This window comes from Panthera pardus, unplaced genomic scaffold, assembly GCF_024362965.1.
Source record: "Panthera pardus isolate Hobbes unplaced genomic scaffold, ASM2436296v1 HiC_scaffold_6, whole genome shotgun sequence".
NCBI lineage: Eukaryota > Metazoa > Chordata > Mammalia > Carnivora > Felidae > Panthera > Panthera pardus.
In genome coordinates, this window is record NW_026526991.1 from 130,063,737 (window position 1) to 130,080,010 (window position 16,274).

The window sequence follows — 16,274 nt, forward strand, 5'->3', positions numbered from 1 at the left end:
AAGTGTTGCGCCCTTTCACTCTAGTTTTTTTTTTTTAATGTTTGGTGATTTTTGAGAGAGAGAAAGACAGAATGCCAGTGGGAGAGGGACAGAGAAAGAGGGAGACACAGAATCTGGAGCAGGCTCCAGGCTCTGAGCTGTCAGCACAGAGCCCAACATGGGGCTTGACCTTGGAAACCACAAGATTATGACCTGAACCAAAGTTGGACGCTTAGCCAACTGAGCCACCCAGTCACCTTATTTTCGCTCTGGTTTAATCCTACATTCCTGCATCAGTACACAGATATTTCTGCCTCTTCCAAGCCAGCATTTGTAGAAGAGAAAAAACTTTTCCTCTATCCTCTTAGGTGTTATAGCTGATGTGTATGAATTAAGCTAACAAAAGACAGATTAAAGGGAGGACATGGTTTACAACTTTAATTGATGTTTTTAATTTTACATGCAAGGAGGCTACACAGAAAAGAAGTGAAAATCCAAAGAAATAGATTCAGAAGCTTATATGCCATTTTAACAAAGGGTGATAAATTATGGAAAAGTGATTGGACAAAGGAGAGTTTGGACTTCTAGGGGCAGTAAATTATGGGAAGGTAAATATATGTGGAAACTAATGGAATATAAGGCTTGTTTTAGTAAGGTTTGTTTGTTCAGACTCATCTTGGTGTCAACTTTCCATCTTCTTCATGGTCACAGATCTCTCTGAGAGAAGATCAATGGAAGTCCTCATTTCACAGAGGTTTCTACTTTCAGTCAGATAATGGAAGGCCGGAGGCGGCTTCTTTGTGCCTGTTGATTCTCAATTGCTTTCAGCTCAAAATAATTTGTATGCCAAAGTGGCATATTTTGGAGTGGAATATTCTAATCCCCTTCCTATTCATTCACTTAATAATTCTTCTATCAAAATATTATTAAATGCCTTCTGTGGCCCCAGGACACAAAGATTAAGAAGCTATAAATCATATATTCAAGGAGCTCACAGTTTTAATGAGAAAACAAATATAAACAGATTATTTCAATATAATATAATGAATGTTATAACAGAGATGTTCAGAGGCTACTATGGAAACCAGGTAGGGCCAGGGACCTAATTGGATATATGTGGGCTGGTGGTGATAAAGAATCCCTTCCCCGGGGAAATGATGCTTGAACTCCTAATTAGAACACATTCATGGGAGAAAGGGCATTCTAGACCAAAGCATAATATGTGCACTAAGGGAAGAGGAAGTCTAGTCTGTGCAGGTTATTTATTATAGCTAGAACTTAGACCTGTGGGGAAAATAGTAGGAAGTGAGACTAGATATATAGGCAAAAGGTATGCATTATTAGGGGCTCCTGCTGAAGACTCTGAGTTTTACCTCATAAGTCAGTGGCTTCCAAAGTAGACTGGCACAAAGGGGTATGCAAGATGATTTACTTAGGCAAAAATATTAGAATTTCTGTGAGTTTTTTATTCTTACCTTTTCTATTGGGGGGGCTATATTTGTGTAGTATTACATATATACACAGTTTGTATCGAAGTAAATATACATGCATTGGGAGGATGCCCTCCTCCCCTCCCCATATGATTGTATGATCAAAGAAGTTTGGGGATGATTGCCACTAAGGGGAGTTAAATGATCTAAGACCCTCTGAGGTCAGAAGTGGAGAAGACTAGAAGCAATTAGGCAGGAGAACTAAGAGATGGTTGCCAGCAGTGTGGGTTTAAATTATGTGGGTATGAACTGAGGCTGTGGGGGTGGGGAGATGGGTGAGGACCCAGGCAAGATCTTTCTTTCTTTTTATTTTTTTTTTCAATGTTTATTTATTTTTGAGAGACAGAGACAGAGCCTGAGTGGGGAGGGGCAGAGAGAGAGGGAGACACAGAATTCAAAGCAGGCTCCAGGTTCTGAGCTGTCAGCACAGAGCCTGATGCGGGGTTCGAACCCACAAACCATGAGATCATGACCTGGGCCGAAGTCGGACGCCCAACTGACTGAGCCACCCAGACGCCCCTATCTTTCTGAGACATGCGGATTGTATTTGGACAAGGGGTGAGGAATAAGGACTACCTAACTACCAGAGAAAACCTTTTCCTCTATGTTCTTCATTTGGAATTGTGAATTAAGCTAACAAAAGATTAACAGGAGAAAAGACACTATTTTTATTAATATTTACATGCACAGGAATTCACCAAAAAGAAGTAAAACACAAAGAAGCAGTTAGACTCAAGGTTTGTGCATCATTGTAACAAAGGGGAAGGGGCTTGGGCTTCAAGGGATGACACAGTGTGGGGAAGTGACTTGGAAATATATGGGGAAACTGATAGAAGATAAGGGTTGCTGTGGTTGATCTGTTTATGCAAACGCTTCTGGGTGTTGACTATCACCAGTGATAAGAGTCCCTCTCTTCTTCCTGATACAGGAGTTGGGGGTGGGGCAGAAACCTTCACAAAGGGAAATTCATGCACTGCTTTTATGCAGATAAGGGGAGTTCTAGAGAATTCTTCCTGAAGCTGTTGATTCTCAATTGTCTTCAGCTGAAAATAACGGTCATGCTGGAGTGCCATATTTTGGCGTGGCATATTCTGATGCCCTTTAGCACCATTAACTGAAAGAATAAAAATTAAAAAAGAAGTAGTGGAGTTGCAGACCAACATGAAGTCCAATTTTGAACATTTTAGGTTTGAATATATGTGGAATATTTCATCACAGCTGTCCCACGGCAAAGACTCAGAAATATAGTTCAGGAATTAAATTAAGACAATTAGATGACCTGGGATTAGCTTTCTTACCACTTACTCATTAGTTCCCTCCCCCCAAATATTGAGATCGGTTATTCTGCTGGACACACTGAAGTAAAACCAGAATTAGAAACAATATTTACAGGGACCCCCGGGTGGCTTAGTTGGTTAAGCATCTGACTTCAGCTCAGGTCATGATTTCACAGCTTGTGAGTTCGAGCCTTGTGTGGGGCTCTGGGCTGACAGCTCAGAGCCTGGAGCATGTTTTGGATTCTGTGTCTCCCTTTCTCTCTGCCCATCCCCCACTCGTGCGCGCGCGCTCTCTCTCTCAAAAACAAATAAACATTAAAAAAATTAAAAGTACATATTAAAAAAAAGATGATATTTACAAACCTCTGCCTTTATTGGTTACAACAGCTGAGAAATCTCTTCCTTTTCTTCCCCTGCTGGCCTCCCAGCTTTATTGGGGTAGAATTGAAAAATAAAATTGTAAAATATTTAAAGTGTACATTGTGGCGATCTGATTTTCCCCCTTTTATTTTTAATTTTCATTTTAAGTGCATCTTCTTAGCACAAGATTTCCAATGCTTGGTGTAAAAGGTTTCAGGTGCAATGATGTCATAGTTGCATTAAGGCAAGGAAAGATGTGTTGAAACACTATTTATATGAACTGCAAGGCCAATTAGATCCTTTAGATGACTGTGTTTAATATTTCTGAAATGATTTAGTACTAGCTAACACAGAGCATATACTGTGAGCTAAGTGCTTTTATTTGAATTACCTCATTTACTGTTCGCAAAACCCTATGAAAAAGTACTGTTATCAAGATTTTTAAGAATTAAAAGCTGTGATCTAAACTGGCTAAAGAAAAAAAAAAAACTGGTTAAAATATTAGCCCCAGCTCAAAGAGCTGGTGTATTTTGGAACTAGAATTTGAATTCACGCAGTCTGACTTCAGAGATGCACGTGTCTTGCTTTCCGTGGTGGCTTTTAAACTAGTTCTCTTCCATCCTCTTTAAAAGCCCTCAGGTCTTCTGGACTTGTTCGTCTCTACTCCCAGCTACCGCAGCTCTCCGGAACCACATTCTGATGTCCTCCCCTATCCCCTTTAATTCACTGATGTTCTTGGTTTTGTTAAGAAGCAAACCACGGGGGGCGCCTGGGTGGCGCAGTCGGTTAAGCGTCCGACTTCAGCCAGGTCACGATCTCGCGGTCCGTGAGTTCGAGCCCCGCGTCAGGCTCTGGGCTGATGGCTCGGAGCCTGGAGCCTGTTTCAGATTCTGTGTCTCCCTCTCTCTCTGACCCTCCCCCGTTCATGCTCTGTCTCTCTCTGTCCCAAAATAAAAAAAAAAAAAAAAAAAAAAAAAAAAAGTTGAAAAAAAAAATTAAAAAAAAAAAAAAGAAAAAAAAAGAAGCAAACCACGGGGCCCAAATGGCGTCACTTAGGTGAAGGCCTCATATCAGCAAACCAAGACTAACTACCTAATGCAGTTGCAGTCCTCACAGGAGTGTAGCCTTTAACCAGTCACCATGGAATTTTCTGGTCAGCACTAGGAATACACTCATATTCCTCCCCTTACGAGGGTGACCTTGCCTAAAACAGTGCCTTCTTTGCTAATAATTTCCTTTATTCCACTCTCTACCTTTAAAAACTGTCTCTTTATAAATACAGAGAGGGAGGGAGGCAAACCACAAGAGACTCTTAAATATGAGAACAAACTAAGGGTAGATGACGGGGTTGGGGAGAGGGAAAATGGGTGATGGGCATCGAGAAGGACACTTGTTGGGATGAGCATTGGGTATGTAAGCCAATTTGACAATAAATTATATACATATAAATAAATAAATAAACTTAGAAAAAACAAACCAAAACAAAGCAAAAAACGGTATCTTTTTGGGGCATCTAGGTGACTCAGTTGGTTAAGGATCTGACTTTGGCTCAGGTCATGACCTCACGGTTCATGGGTTCGAGGCCCACATCAGGTTCTGTGCTGACAGCTCAGACCCTGGAGCCTGCTTCAAATTCTGTGTCTCCCTCTCTCTCTGCCCCACCCCTGCTCACGCTCTGTCTTTCTCTCTCTCTCTTAAGAAAATAAACATTTAAAAAAATACAAAAAAACCAACTGTCTCTTTTCTACAGCTTGATGGAGCTTTTTTTTCCTATTTCCTAGATGGTATACTGCCCAATTCATGAATCATTTAATAAAGCCAATTAGATCTTCCAAATATACTCAGTTGAGTTTTTGTTATTAAACAGTTTTTTGGTCACCATTTTCTTTGCAACCTCTACTCCTGTCAATATGTTAACCCTATGCACACTCACATCTTGTTCCCTTTAACTTCCCTCCGCACCCATGATCCTTCATGATTATCACTCTCTTGCAAACACACAATCCCCTTACTCTTTTCTTTGTCATCCCTCTCATGGAAAACAAACAAACAAACCCAAAACAACAACAACAAAAAAAAACGAACTGTTCATCTCTTCTTGAGAAATTGGCATATGTAGGCTGGATGGTTTTACTTTAAATTCATGATCAGAAACATCAAGTAGTGTGTCAGCAACAATCCTTAGTATGCATCTCCATTGCTTTCACACTCTTCAAGGTGTCTCTTTCCTACTTTCCCCTCTTATTTCAAACCTCCCCCAGTCTCTCCCTCACCTCACTCTTAGCTGATGACCTTGCCTCCAATTTCATTGAGAAAACAGGAATGATCAAGGAGGAAGTTCTTTATAGTCCCCCTTCCAAGTCTACAAGCCTACCTGTCCACGCATCCATCTTCTCTGTCTTCTCTCTTAATATCTTGTAGAAATGCCACTGCTATCAAAGGCACTCCTGCTTGTACTTTAGATTCCATTCCTTTTTACCACAAGGATTTTGCTCCTTTGTTACCTTCTTTCTGTCTCCTGCATCATTAATATTTCTCTCCCTATTGGATCATTCCCATTAATATACTTCCTCTATATCTCTCATAAAAAAATACAAAAAAGATATAAATGTAAAAAACACAAAACAAAATCCTCCCATAATCTCCTCCTGTTATATTTTTCTGCGGCTCTTCACAATAGTTTTTCAAATACCTGTCTTCACTTTTCCCATCCCTAACTTAGTCCTGAACCATTCCAATCTGTCCCCATTATTTCATTGAACTGCCACCTACAAAGTCAATATTGATCTCTATAGTGTCAATCCAATGAGCCCTTCTCTGTCCCCATTATTATGTTCTCTTAACAATATTTTAGACAGTTAACCACTTTTCCTTTCCTGATGCTTCTTTTTTGGGGCTTTCGTGACACTGCACTCTCCAGGTTTTCCCTTTCTTTACTCCTCGTTTTTAGAGACCTAACCACTATATTTGGAAGTTTCTCAGAGCTTAATCCTGGACCCTCTCCTCTTATTACATTTTCTTTGGTTAACTCATTCTTTCTTATGACCTTGAATACTAGCAATGTTGATGATGCTCTAATTGTCACGTCTATGCCACAACCCTCCTCTCTGCCCATTGGAGATCTATATATCGAGTTGCAAAACTTGAACCTTTCAATTCTTCAGGTTTTAGCTCAAATTTTGTATCATTACAGAAGCCTTTCCTGACCACTCTACAATAGCCAGCCTCTTCTTTCTCTCCAGTTACTCTCCATTATATTACCCTGTTTATTTCCTTTGCTACATATATTCCAACCTTTTAACTTTTTGCTTATTTACTATCCAGCTCCTTCATTAGATTATAATCTCATTTACAGGACTTTCACTAATTTGTTAGGCACTGTTCTAAGCACTTCATAAAATCTTGTGATTTATTTTGCTTTTTTGACTCACATATTTATCAAAACTAAGAAAAAAAAAAGAGTAAGCTCACATTGCTTCATTTCCATTTTGCTCAAATTAATAGAAGGCAGTATTAGTGAACTGATTTTCAATCTTCCAGTCCCATGAGATATCTCAATGATTTGGTAACTGGTACTATTATGTTTCATATATGTGATATTTACATTTGCTTAAATGTACCCTCACTTAGATATTTCTTATTGAATGAATATATCACAACACATTCGAGAAACTATTAAGTAGAGAGACAAAGGTAAAGTTGTTTGACAAATTTCCACCATATACTTTGAAGAGGTGGGTGCTTAAAGAAACAGGTAGCTTCAACTAGCTTAGTCAAACTGGACATTAGCATCTAAAAGACAGATGGATTTGTTCAAGATACAGCATATTTCTGGCAGAGCACCAGGCAGTTCATCTCACATGTGTTTTTTTTTAAATTTAGGATTTGTCCTGCCCTGATATTGTAATCCCTTTCTTTTGCGTTTGCTTTCTTCTGAGAAGCAGCATTGTAACTGGATTTAAAAACATTTAATGTTTATTTATTTTTGAGAGAGAGAGTGAGTAGGGAAGGGCAGAGTGAGACGGAGACAGAGGATCCGAAGCAGACTCTGCTGACAGCAGAGAGCCTGATGCGGGGCTTGAACTCATGAACTGTGGAATCAGGACCTGAGCCGAAGTTGGACACTTAACCAAGTGAGCCACCCAACGGCCCCTTAAATAGAAAATAGTATCATGTAAGTATATATATATACATATCAGGTTTTTCTTTTTTCATATCATACAGTTCTGTCAACAGGCAAAAAGAAAAAGGCATTTTTTACAATTTTCTCAAATAATGATATATCTAAACCCTTAAAAGCTAAATATAATGGAGTTACTGAAAAAGTGAAGTTTGAATTATCAGAATGCAAAAATGATGGCTTCTTCAGAGAAATGTATTTCTTGCAGTTACAGATTGCAATGATACCCCACATTAGAAGGCTCCGGTGGCTTTTGACATCTTTCTTTGGAAAGAAAACAATGGGGAGCATTTTCAGTTTATGAAAAAGTCTAGGCATAAAGGCAATAGGATACATCAAAAATATCTTGGGTTTTCAGTTAGATTTGCATATAATGCTATGCTTACTAGTTTTGTGGTATCAAATTAATCTTTCTGTGACTCAGTTTCTGTAAAATGAGAATCCTAATACTTACCAACAGTATTATTATGATTATTAATTAAAACAAATTTAAAATAAGCAAAATCTCCATAAAAATGCTCTCCTCTTGGGGCGCCTAGGTGACTCAGTCCGATAAGCATCTGACTTCAGCTCAGGTCATGGTCTCACAGTTTGTGGGTTCGAGCCCTGCATCTGGAAAAAAAAAATTTTTTTTAATGCTCTCCTCTTTTTTGATCCCATGTATTCAGTTGGTTTCCTTTTAATACTCGATGAAAGGCAAAAGTTGACTTCAGTTAGGATAAGCAGAATTTATTTATTAACAGCATAGGTAAATTTTCTTAGGGTAGCCAGACAAAATGAGAAATACTTTTGAAAAGAACACTGGTGGTCATCCCCAGTAAGGTGTTTTGGGACAGTTCTCTCCTAATTGTTTATCAGAGGTACAGAATTGTAGTACTGTCTTTCTCTTTCACTACCCTTTAAATGATTGACCTCTTGGAAGTAAGTGTTTTGGGGGAAAAAAATTAAGTACAGGAAACATTAACCCTTAACTTGTGAAGGCAATTTGCAAGCTAAACGGGATAGGAAAATAGTAAATAGAAGCAAATGGGCAAAAGCTGAATATAAGTGAACCTAGACCTTCCTCAAGTAGTTGAGGTTGGTAGCAGCTCATTTTGTGGGCTTGTATATCGGGTGGGGCGCCACATGTCAAGCAAGAATCAAGACCAGTTTGGCACCTTTGTTCCTTTGGCTCCTGATCAGCCAAAGCCAACCAGTACGAACACCCGGTGAAATCATGTTGGCAGATCCAAGCACAGTTTCAATAAAAATCGGAGGCCGGATACACAAACTCAATTGATAAACTAATACCCATTTTAAGAAGCTGACTTCGTTTCACATTCGGAAGAAATGACAAGACTAGCCAATTGTGACTACAATAATGACTTCATGGAGGTCATTTCATTGTAATTTTTAAAATTCGTTTGCTAGAACAGGGTACCTTCTAAGACCTGTTGAGGAAAAACCTTGATTCTTCTTCACTCTGGGTTGTTTTTACGTGGAACACCTAAAAACTGCTTCTGGAAATTCCCCTACGGGACTTTCGTAGTCTTTCTAGGGCACTCAAACCTAGACCCATTCCTAACCAACCTGTACCTTCCTCACCAGCCATATTCTTTAGCTTCTCCAGTTTCTAACTTCCTAAGTCTTCAACCTCACCCCTTGAATTAGTCCAATCAAACTTTCCCTTCTTAGACCTCTTCCTTACGTTCGCTCCTGGAAACTCCCCTGAGGATCACGTGGCCAAACTTGTCCTTAATGGCGCTCCGTAATTCTCCTACTGTTCCACCGCCCTTCCTTACCTCCTGTTAGCTCCGCCCCACCCCATTCTAGCTACCCCCCCCCCTCCCCTCCGGCCCGCAGTACCTGCGCCTGCGCATCTCTAATTCAGGCGCTTTCCCTTTCCAGGCGACCAATCCACTTCCTGCCTTCGGTCCTTGTAACACTCCTCCCCTCCGCTGGGGACCTGGCTTGAGGTGCTGGTTGTGGCTGCCCTATTTGTTGCCTGTCTGAAAAACTCGCTCCTCCCATCGAGTAGACCATTTGAACTAGCCGCTTTGTGCGTCGCACATCTATGAGTGTTTTCTCGCGATCCGCCACCCCAGCGTTAAGCCAAGGGCATCGTCATGCCGGCGGAATGGAGACCCGGACAGTTTGCGATCAGGCAAGTGCGTGGACGGCTTTTTCCTTTCCCCCACCCTCCGCCCCGCCCCCACTCGCAGCCTGGCCGCGCTGGTGAGTGGCGGGCGGGAGGGCCGGCGGGCGGAGGGAGGAGGGGGAGCTGAGGGAAGGCGGGCCCTCGGCTGCGAGATAGGTGGGGGGAGGGGAGGGGAGAGCCCGAGCGCTGGAGTTGGTGCTGGGAAACCCGGGGCTAATGTTGACAACAGGCTCGAGGTGAGTCCCGGGGAACCTCCTTCCCCTCCGCTCCAACGATCGGGAGGAAGCGGGACTGGGGGGCACCGGCCTGGACTCCTACTCCCCGAGGGACCCAAGAGGCGACTCCGCACCCCAGCGCTCCGGGGGCGGCGAGCAGTACACGGACCGCAGCTCCGGCGTCGTCCTCCTCAGACCCCTCTCCCGGAGGCTCCCATCACCGCGGGCGCCCCCGGCCCGGGGCAGACATGAGGGGCGGCCGAGGGGGTGTCTGCCCCACATGCCCGGGCTGGGCCTCGGGGCTGAAGGCGGGGAGCCTGCTGTGGCGGGGTGAAGGTGTTTGGGGGTGTGGAGTGGCGCGAGGGGAGGTTGGGGAAAGCTCTTCGGGAGCCGGGAGGGAAGCGAGGGCGAGGAAGTGGGGAGGGTGCGTGTGTGGGAGGATGTGGAGTGGGGAGACCTGTCGGAGAGTCCCGGTCTCGGGTGGTGAGGGAGTGTGGGGTGAGAAGTTGGGGTTGGGGCGAGGATGGTCCGCGAAGGTGACCGTGGCTACCCGTGGGAAAGGGAGTTGTGGCGGGGAAGCGTGTTGGGTATGGGAATGTGCCGCCGGAGCAGGGGTTTGTGGGACATGTGTGTGGAGGGGAAGGGGATTCGGCGTGTTTGGGAATGGTGGGCATGGGTTATTTGCTCCACTTCTGTTTAGTCACATAGACTGAGGGTTCTTCCCTTGGCTTCGTCCCAAGGCTCCTAGTACTTACTCTCGTTGGTACTTCTGAACTAAGGAGATCATCACGGGGTATTTGGTCGTCAGGTTGGCCAAGCAGAACCACCTTAGGATCTTGGGGGTGCACGGTGAACCGGACCACCTGCCCGCTTGCTCTTTGAGGACCCGTATGTAGTGATGCAGCCGACCAAAGTAAAACCATCACCCTTGTCGTTTATCGTAGTTTTAGGTGTTTGTAAGAAATGTACAACTCCTCGAGAAAACCAGTTTTGAACTCTGGTGAAATTTGTAAAAACTTTGAATGAGTCCTTGATAGGAAGGACGTTTTGAAAAGCCAGAGACTGGGAGATAATGCCCCGGTGCTATTCTGCCCATAGAACATTTTGAATAATAAAGAATTAAAAGGTAAAACAGCATTGTCTAACTCTGAAATATTTTCAGAGCAGCCTGATTGTGATTTCATACATGATCCATATGGTACTTTGTTAAAGGGATATCTTTAAAAGGGAAACATCCCTTTCTCTGCGTTCTGCCCCCCGCCCCCCCAGTACACTCCATTGATACTTGTTTTACTAACTAATAAGGTAGTTTTACTTTCTTTTAGGCATCGAGAGTATTTTTAGAAAACCAACTAAAATATACAACCCAAGAGCCAGGACTCTACTCGGGGAGCTAGGAAGGTGGTTTTAAAAGCATGGTTTCCTTTTAAGGACTGGCTGTGATTGTACTGCGTAATTTGTAAGCTAATCATATTCGAATTAAAAGATCACTCGTATTTATCTTGATTATTTTGAGATGCAGTCTATTTAAAATTTTAGTCTCTACTTGAAAAACTTTTTGAAGCGCTTCAGATACAATCTTTGGCTGTTTATTAAAGCATGGATTTATCAAAATAGTTTAAATTTTGGCATTTCACTAAATACAGTTTAATTGACAGTACAAGTGCGTACTGATCTAAATTACGTTGTTTGTAAATTTGGCTTTTAAAATCTTGAGTCAGGGCATTTAGTGGAGAAGAGCACTGGACAGTGAGGCTTGACTCAGCCATTAAACTAGTGTAATTGGATGGGTCACTCTTCTGCTGTCATGTCAGTGTAAAAATCGAGAATTGGAGTGGAGAAAGTCTAGTAGTCCTAACCCTAAAAACTCTCGTCTTCCAGCGAACTTTTCAGTGTTCGGTGTGAAAGAATAAACATTTATTGAACGCCTTCTGGATGCTAGCTGCTTTGTTAGTAGTTTAAGAATTGTCTCTCTGTTAGTAGTTTAAGAATTCTCTGAGAGAGGTAGCAGTGCCTCCATTTTATCAATGGGTAGACTCAGAGAAGTTGCCCAGTTCCCATAGCTAGCAGGTTGCAGAGTAAGCGTCTGATTTCAGAGCCTGTGTTATTTTCACGTGTTGCATTGCCGTCTTTACATGAGCCTGTACATTTTTATCACATTTTTTTGTTCACTGAAATTTAGTTCCAAGTGTACTCTGGGTGTGTTTGTCATACAAAGATGAGGGGATTCAAAGAATCTAACAGTACCAAGACTTAAGAGTCTTACTGAGAATCTGTTTTATCATGCTGTAGAGCAGGACCAATTCATGAGTGCCTACTACAGTTTGATATAGTAGGCACTTAAACATTTATTGAATAAATGAGTACTGTAGAGTCACAGAAGTTTAGGAAACTCTGTTAAGCTAACAAATGATCCTTTATGAATTTGTCAGATTCTAAGTGAATTTCTTAATGTTTTTGTAGAACTTAATATGTAGTCTTACCTTGATAAATGAGACATTACTTGTAAATTTTGATGCCGTTCTTTTTATTGTGTGTAGTTCCTTGTATTACTGAAATGTCGCTTGTTGATACTTCATTTTGGAAAATCCATACTCTATATATAAACAGTATTCTATTTTGCATATAATGACAATCTAAATAAGATTGTATTGCTACCTTAGGAATTATCATCCCTGTATGTTTTCGCTAATATCTGCCAAAAGTTAAAAACGTAATGTAAAAACTGCTATTAGGGACTCTTTATTCAGATACGTTATTGTATGATTTGTCACAGTATCTATGATCAAGTCTTCTGCCTCACAGTTTGGTACGCATGGTTCTTAATAACTTTAGTTGAGAGTATGGGTTCAAATTCCTGCTCTGTCACCAGCTGTGGAGGCCTTGGTCAAGTTACTTGGTCAAGTCTCAGTTTACTCATTTATAAAATAGGGAAAATAATACCCAACTCATAAAGATTTTAGTATTAAATGAGATAATGTATGTAAGATGTTTACTGTGGTGCCAGTGAGTGGTAGCTATGAGTATTCTCTTTTAAAAGTTTGCTTGCTTTAGGGCATGGTATTTTCACATTAAAGGTGGGTTATTTGAAGCTGTGTAAGCTGCACTTCCCAGATAGCATAAATGTTAAGGCAACCTTGCCACACAGATAAGTAATTATGCTCTTTCGTGTTTTAATGATTGCCTAAACGGGATTGACAGCTTTTTTTCCTTCTGAGTTACAAACCATTGAGGTTAACTAAAGCCTTTGGGTGTTACCGTCAAAATAAATGCATAGAACGTAGACAGCAGAGTCAAAAGAAAAAGGGGAAGAGGTAGCTGAGAAAAGATATAGAGTATTGAATGTGCCTCCAAAAATTACTTAAAGTGTTTTTATTGGCCTAGGTTTTCTTTCTATGATAACATTTTATTGGAGTGCTGAAATAAATGTGTGTGTGTGTTTACGAAATAAATGTTTATTATTGCAAATGTTTTGTTTGCTAACCTAGTTTTTATTGCTGTCACTTAAAATCTATATTTGAAAATAATTAAGAATACTGTGTGTATATTTAGCTTTTAATAAACTAAGCAGTTTAAATAATTTAATTCTGTGTTTCTTAAATAGAAAGTATTTTGATTTTCTCCTGTGCAATTTGAGATGATTTAGGACTCAAAACATGAATTGCTGTCCATTAAAGAAATTATATTAGAAAACTAGTACACAGAGAAAATTTATTTTTTGAAAAGAAAAATGCTGAATTTTGCTGGGAAATACAGTTTTTTGTTCTACAGTTTATTTCCAGTTAATAGAGCATCTGCTGTAGACTTACGTTATCCAGTAGAACTTAATGTGATAATTAAAATATTCTGTATCTGCACTGATGTGGTAGTCACTAGCCATGTGGAAGTGAGTACTTGAAATACGGGTAGTGACTGAAAAATGGAATTTCAAACTCTTAATTAATTTGCATGTAAGTAGCTACTTGTGGCTAGTGCAGTGGTTTTTAACTGGTGGTGATTTTGCTCCCAGGAGACATTTGGCAGTGTGTGGAGTAATTTTTGGTTGTCAAACTGGGAAGATACTGTTGGTACCTCAGTAGAGAAGGCAGGATGCTGCTAAACTTCATGTAGTGCACAAAATAGTGTCAGCCCCCACCCCCCAAACAAAAGCCCCAAAGAATTGCCTTGCCCGAAATGTCAGTAATGCTGAGGCTGAGAAGCCCTGGGCTGATGGTTACTGTATTGGCAGATACAGGACAGAATATACAGATTCTATAATCATCCTTATGTTTATTTATAGATTAATTTTGACTGATGCTAATGAAAAGATTCAAAGTCTAATTTGAGATATTTGGCGGTTTCTGTATTTGAAAGTTTGATAAGGTTGAAAACGATGGCATGAATTTGTGTCATTTTGTCTGTTCATTTATATAAATTTTTTTTTAATCTTTATTTTTGAGAGAGAGAGAGACAGAGTGTGAGCAGGGGAGGAGCAGAGAGAGAGGGAGACACAGACTCTGAAGCAGGCTCCAGGCCCCAAGCTGTCAGTACAGAGCCCAACGCGGGGCTTGAACTCAAACCGTGAGATCATGACCTGAGCCAAAGTCAGACGCTCAACTGACTGAGCCACCCAGGCGCCCCTTGTCTGTTCATTTATAGATGGCAGGAGCTTGTTTATGTTCCTGCTATAATACTTCTGTTGCACATTGTATGGAATAATGTCACCAGAATCTCTTCACCAAAGTGAAATGTTGGGATTGAAACTGATTCAGAGGCGCCTGGGTAGCTCAGTTAAGCGTCTTTTTTTTTCCAACGTTTATTTTTGAGAGAGAGCACAAGAGGGGAGGGGCAGAGAGAGAGGGGAACAGAGGATCTGAAGCGGGCTCTGTGCTGACCGCACAGAGCCTACTGTGTGAGACTCGAGCTCACAAATCAGCAGATCATGACCTGAGCTCAAGTCAGATGCTTAACCCACACTGAGCTACCCAGGTTGCCCCAAGCGTTTGACTCTTGATCTCAACTGAGGTCATGATTTCAGGGTGGTAAGTTCAAGCCCCGCATTGGGTTCTGTGTTGGGCTTGAAGCCTACTTAAAAAAAAAAAAACCTGATTCAAAATATTCTCAGATGCGTGCTGAAGTATTTATGATTAAATGCTATGTTTCATAACTGATAATGCTTGAATTTGGGAGGTTGATTATATTGTGTTCTCCACTTTTGTTTGTGTTATTTTTCCTTAAGAAAGAATGAAAAAAAAAAGTACTTAGACAAAGGCATAGCTAATAATGATAGAATGTGGAATGTGACCAGGAAGTTATTTTATCACAGAAATAATACTCATTTTGCGTGCATTTATTTAATATCTCACAACAATGCATTAATGTGTTCTGTTTCAAAAACAGCGTCACGTTACTAAAAAAGTCACTGCATCTACAATACTACAAAGAATACTGACATTCTTTTACTCTTACAGATTGTTCTGGGTAACATAATGCCAGCTGAGCGTAAAAAGCCAGCAAGTATGGAAGAAAAAGAAACTTTACTAAACAACAAGGAAAAAGACTGCAGTGAAAGGCGGCCAGTGAGCAGCAGGGAGAAACCAAAAGAGGAGATCAAACTTACTGCCAAGAAGGAGGTTATTAAGGTCCCTGAAGATAAAAAGAAGAAACTGGAAGAAGATAAGAGAAAAAAAGAAGACAAGGAACGAAAGAAAAAAGAAGAAGAAAAGGTGAAGGCAGAGGAAGAATTAAAGAAAAAAGAGGAAGAAGAAAAAAAGAAACATGAAGAGGAAGAGAAAAAGAAGCAAGAAGAGCAGGTAAAACGTCAGCAAGAAGAAGAAGCTGCCCAGTTGAAGTAAGAACATTTATTTTATTTATTGATAAGAAGGAATGGGAAGAATGAAGTGTTGGGAAAACAATGATTATTTGAAATCCGACTTCTGGGGTGCAGTTCCTTGAGAGTTGGGAGTATCTTAAGTTACTGGTTCTGTTAGTTTCACTGACCAGAAGCATGCTTATGATGCTTTAATTCCTCCAATTAAATAACAGGAATCTTTAATACATATTTTTTGAGAGGGTAATCTGAACTTTTTAATATTTTTGAGAGAGAGAGGGAGAGAGAAAGAGTGCGAGCAAGGGAGGGGCAAAGAGAGAGGGAGACAGAGGATCCCAAAGCAGGCTCCATGCTGACAGCAGAGAGCCCGGAGAGCCCGATGTGGAGCTGGAACTCCTGAGCCACAAGACCATGACCTGAGCTGAAGTCAGACACTTAACTGACTAAGCCACCCAGGCGCTCCTGGATTGTTTTGATTTTTAAGATGGCTCTTTTTTTTTCATGGTCTCTGGGTTTTTATTTATTTTTATTTTTTTAACGTTTATTTATTTTTGAGAGAGTGACAGAGCATGAGCAGGGGAGGGGCAGATAGAGATGGAGACAGAATGTGAAGCAGGTTCCAGGCTCTGAGCTGTCAGCACAGAGCCCAACACGGGGCTCAAACTCACAAGAATCATGAGATCATGACCTGAGCTGAAGTTGGGATGCTTAACTGACTGAGCCACCCAGGCGCCCCTCATGGTCTCTTTGAAGTTGAAAATCTTTAGTTCTTAATGGCTGTTTGCTGAATTCTTACTATGTGCAGGACACTACAGAGTATATCAGCA

General features: G+C 41.1%; 1 protein-coding gene and 1 long non-coding RNA gene across 4 annotated transcripts in view; one reads left to right on the plus strand and one right to left on the minus strand.

Annotated features, from left to right (window-relative positions):
* Window positions 1–390: 390 nt before the first annotated feature.
* Window positions 391–9,067, minus strand: LOC128774979 (uncharacterized). 2 transcript variants are annotated; one of them, XR_008419568.1, is made up of 3 exons: window positions 8,974–9,067; window positions 7,741–7,898; window positions 391–2,583 (listed from the first exon to the last, which is right to left on the minus strand). It is a non-coding gene; the product is annotated as an uncharacterized LOC128774979 (long non-coding RNA). The 2 variants fall into 2 exon arrangements; XR_008419567.1 differs by lacking the exon at window positions 8,974–9,067 and adding an exon at window positions 8,707–8,909.
* A 468-nt stretch (window positions 9,068–9,535) lies between these two features.
* UPF2 (UPF2 regulator of nonsense mediated mRNA decay) overlaps window positions 9,536–16,274 on the plus strand; it is a 109,384-nt gene continuing 102,645 nt past the window's right edge. Inside the window, exons 1-2 of one of the 2 annotated variants that reach the window (XM_019460800.2) lie at window positions 9,536–9,659; window positions 15,089–15,468. In XM_019460800.2, the coding sequence (XP_019316345.1) occupies window positions 15,107–15,468 (362 nt within the window). In that variant the 5' untranslated portion in view covers window positions 9,536–9,659; window positions 15,089–15,106. Of the gene's footprint in view, window positions 9,660–9,949; window positions 9,975–15,088; window positions 15,469–16,274 lie in introns of those variants that run through there. The other variant, XM_019460802.2, reaches the window with a different exon arrangement.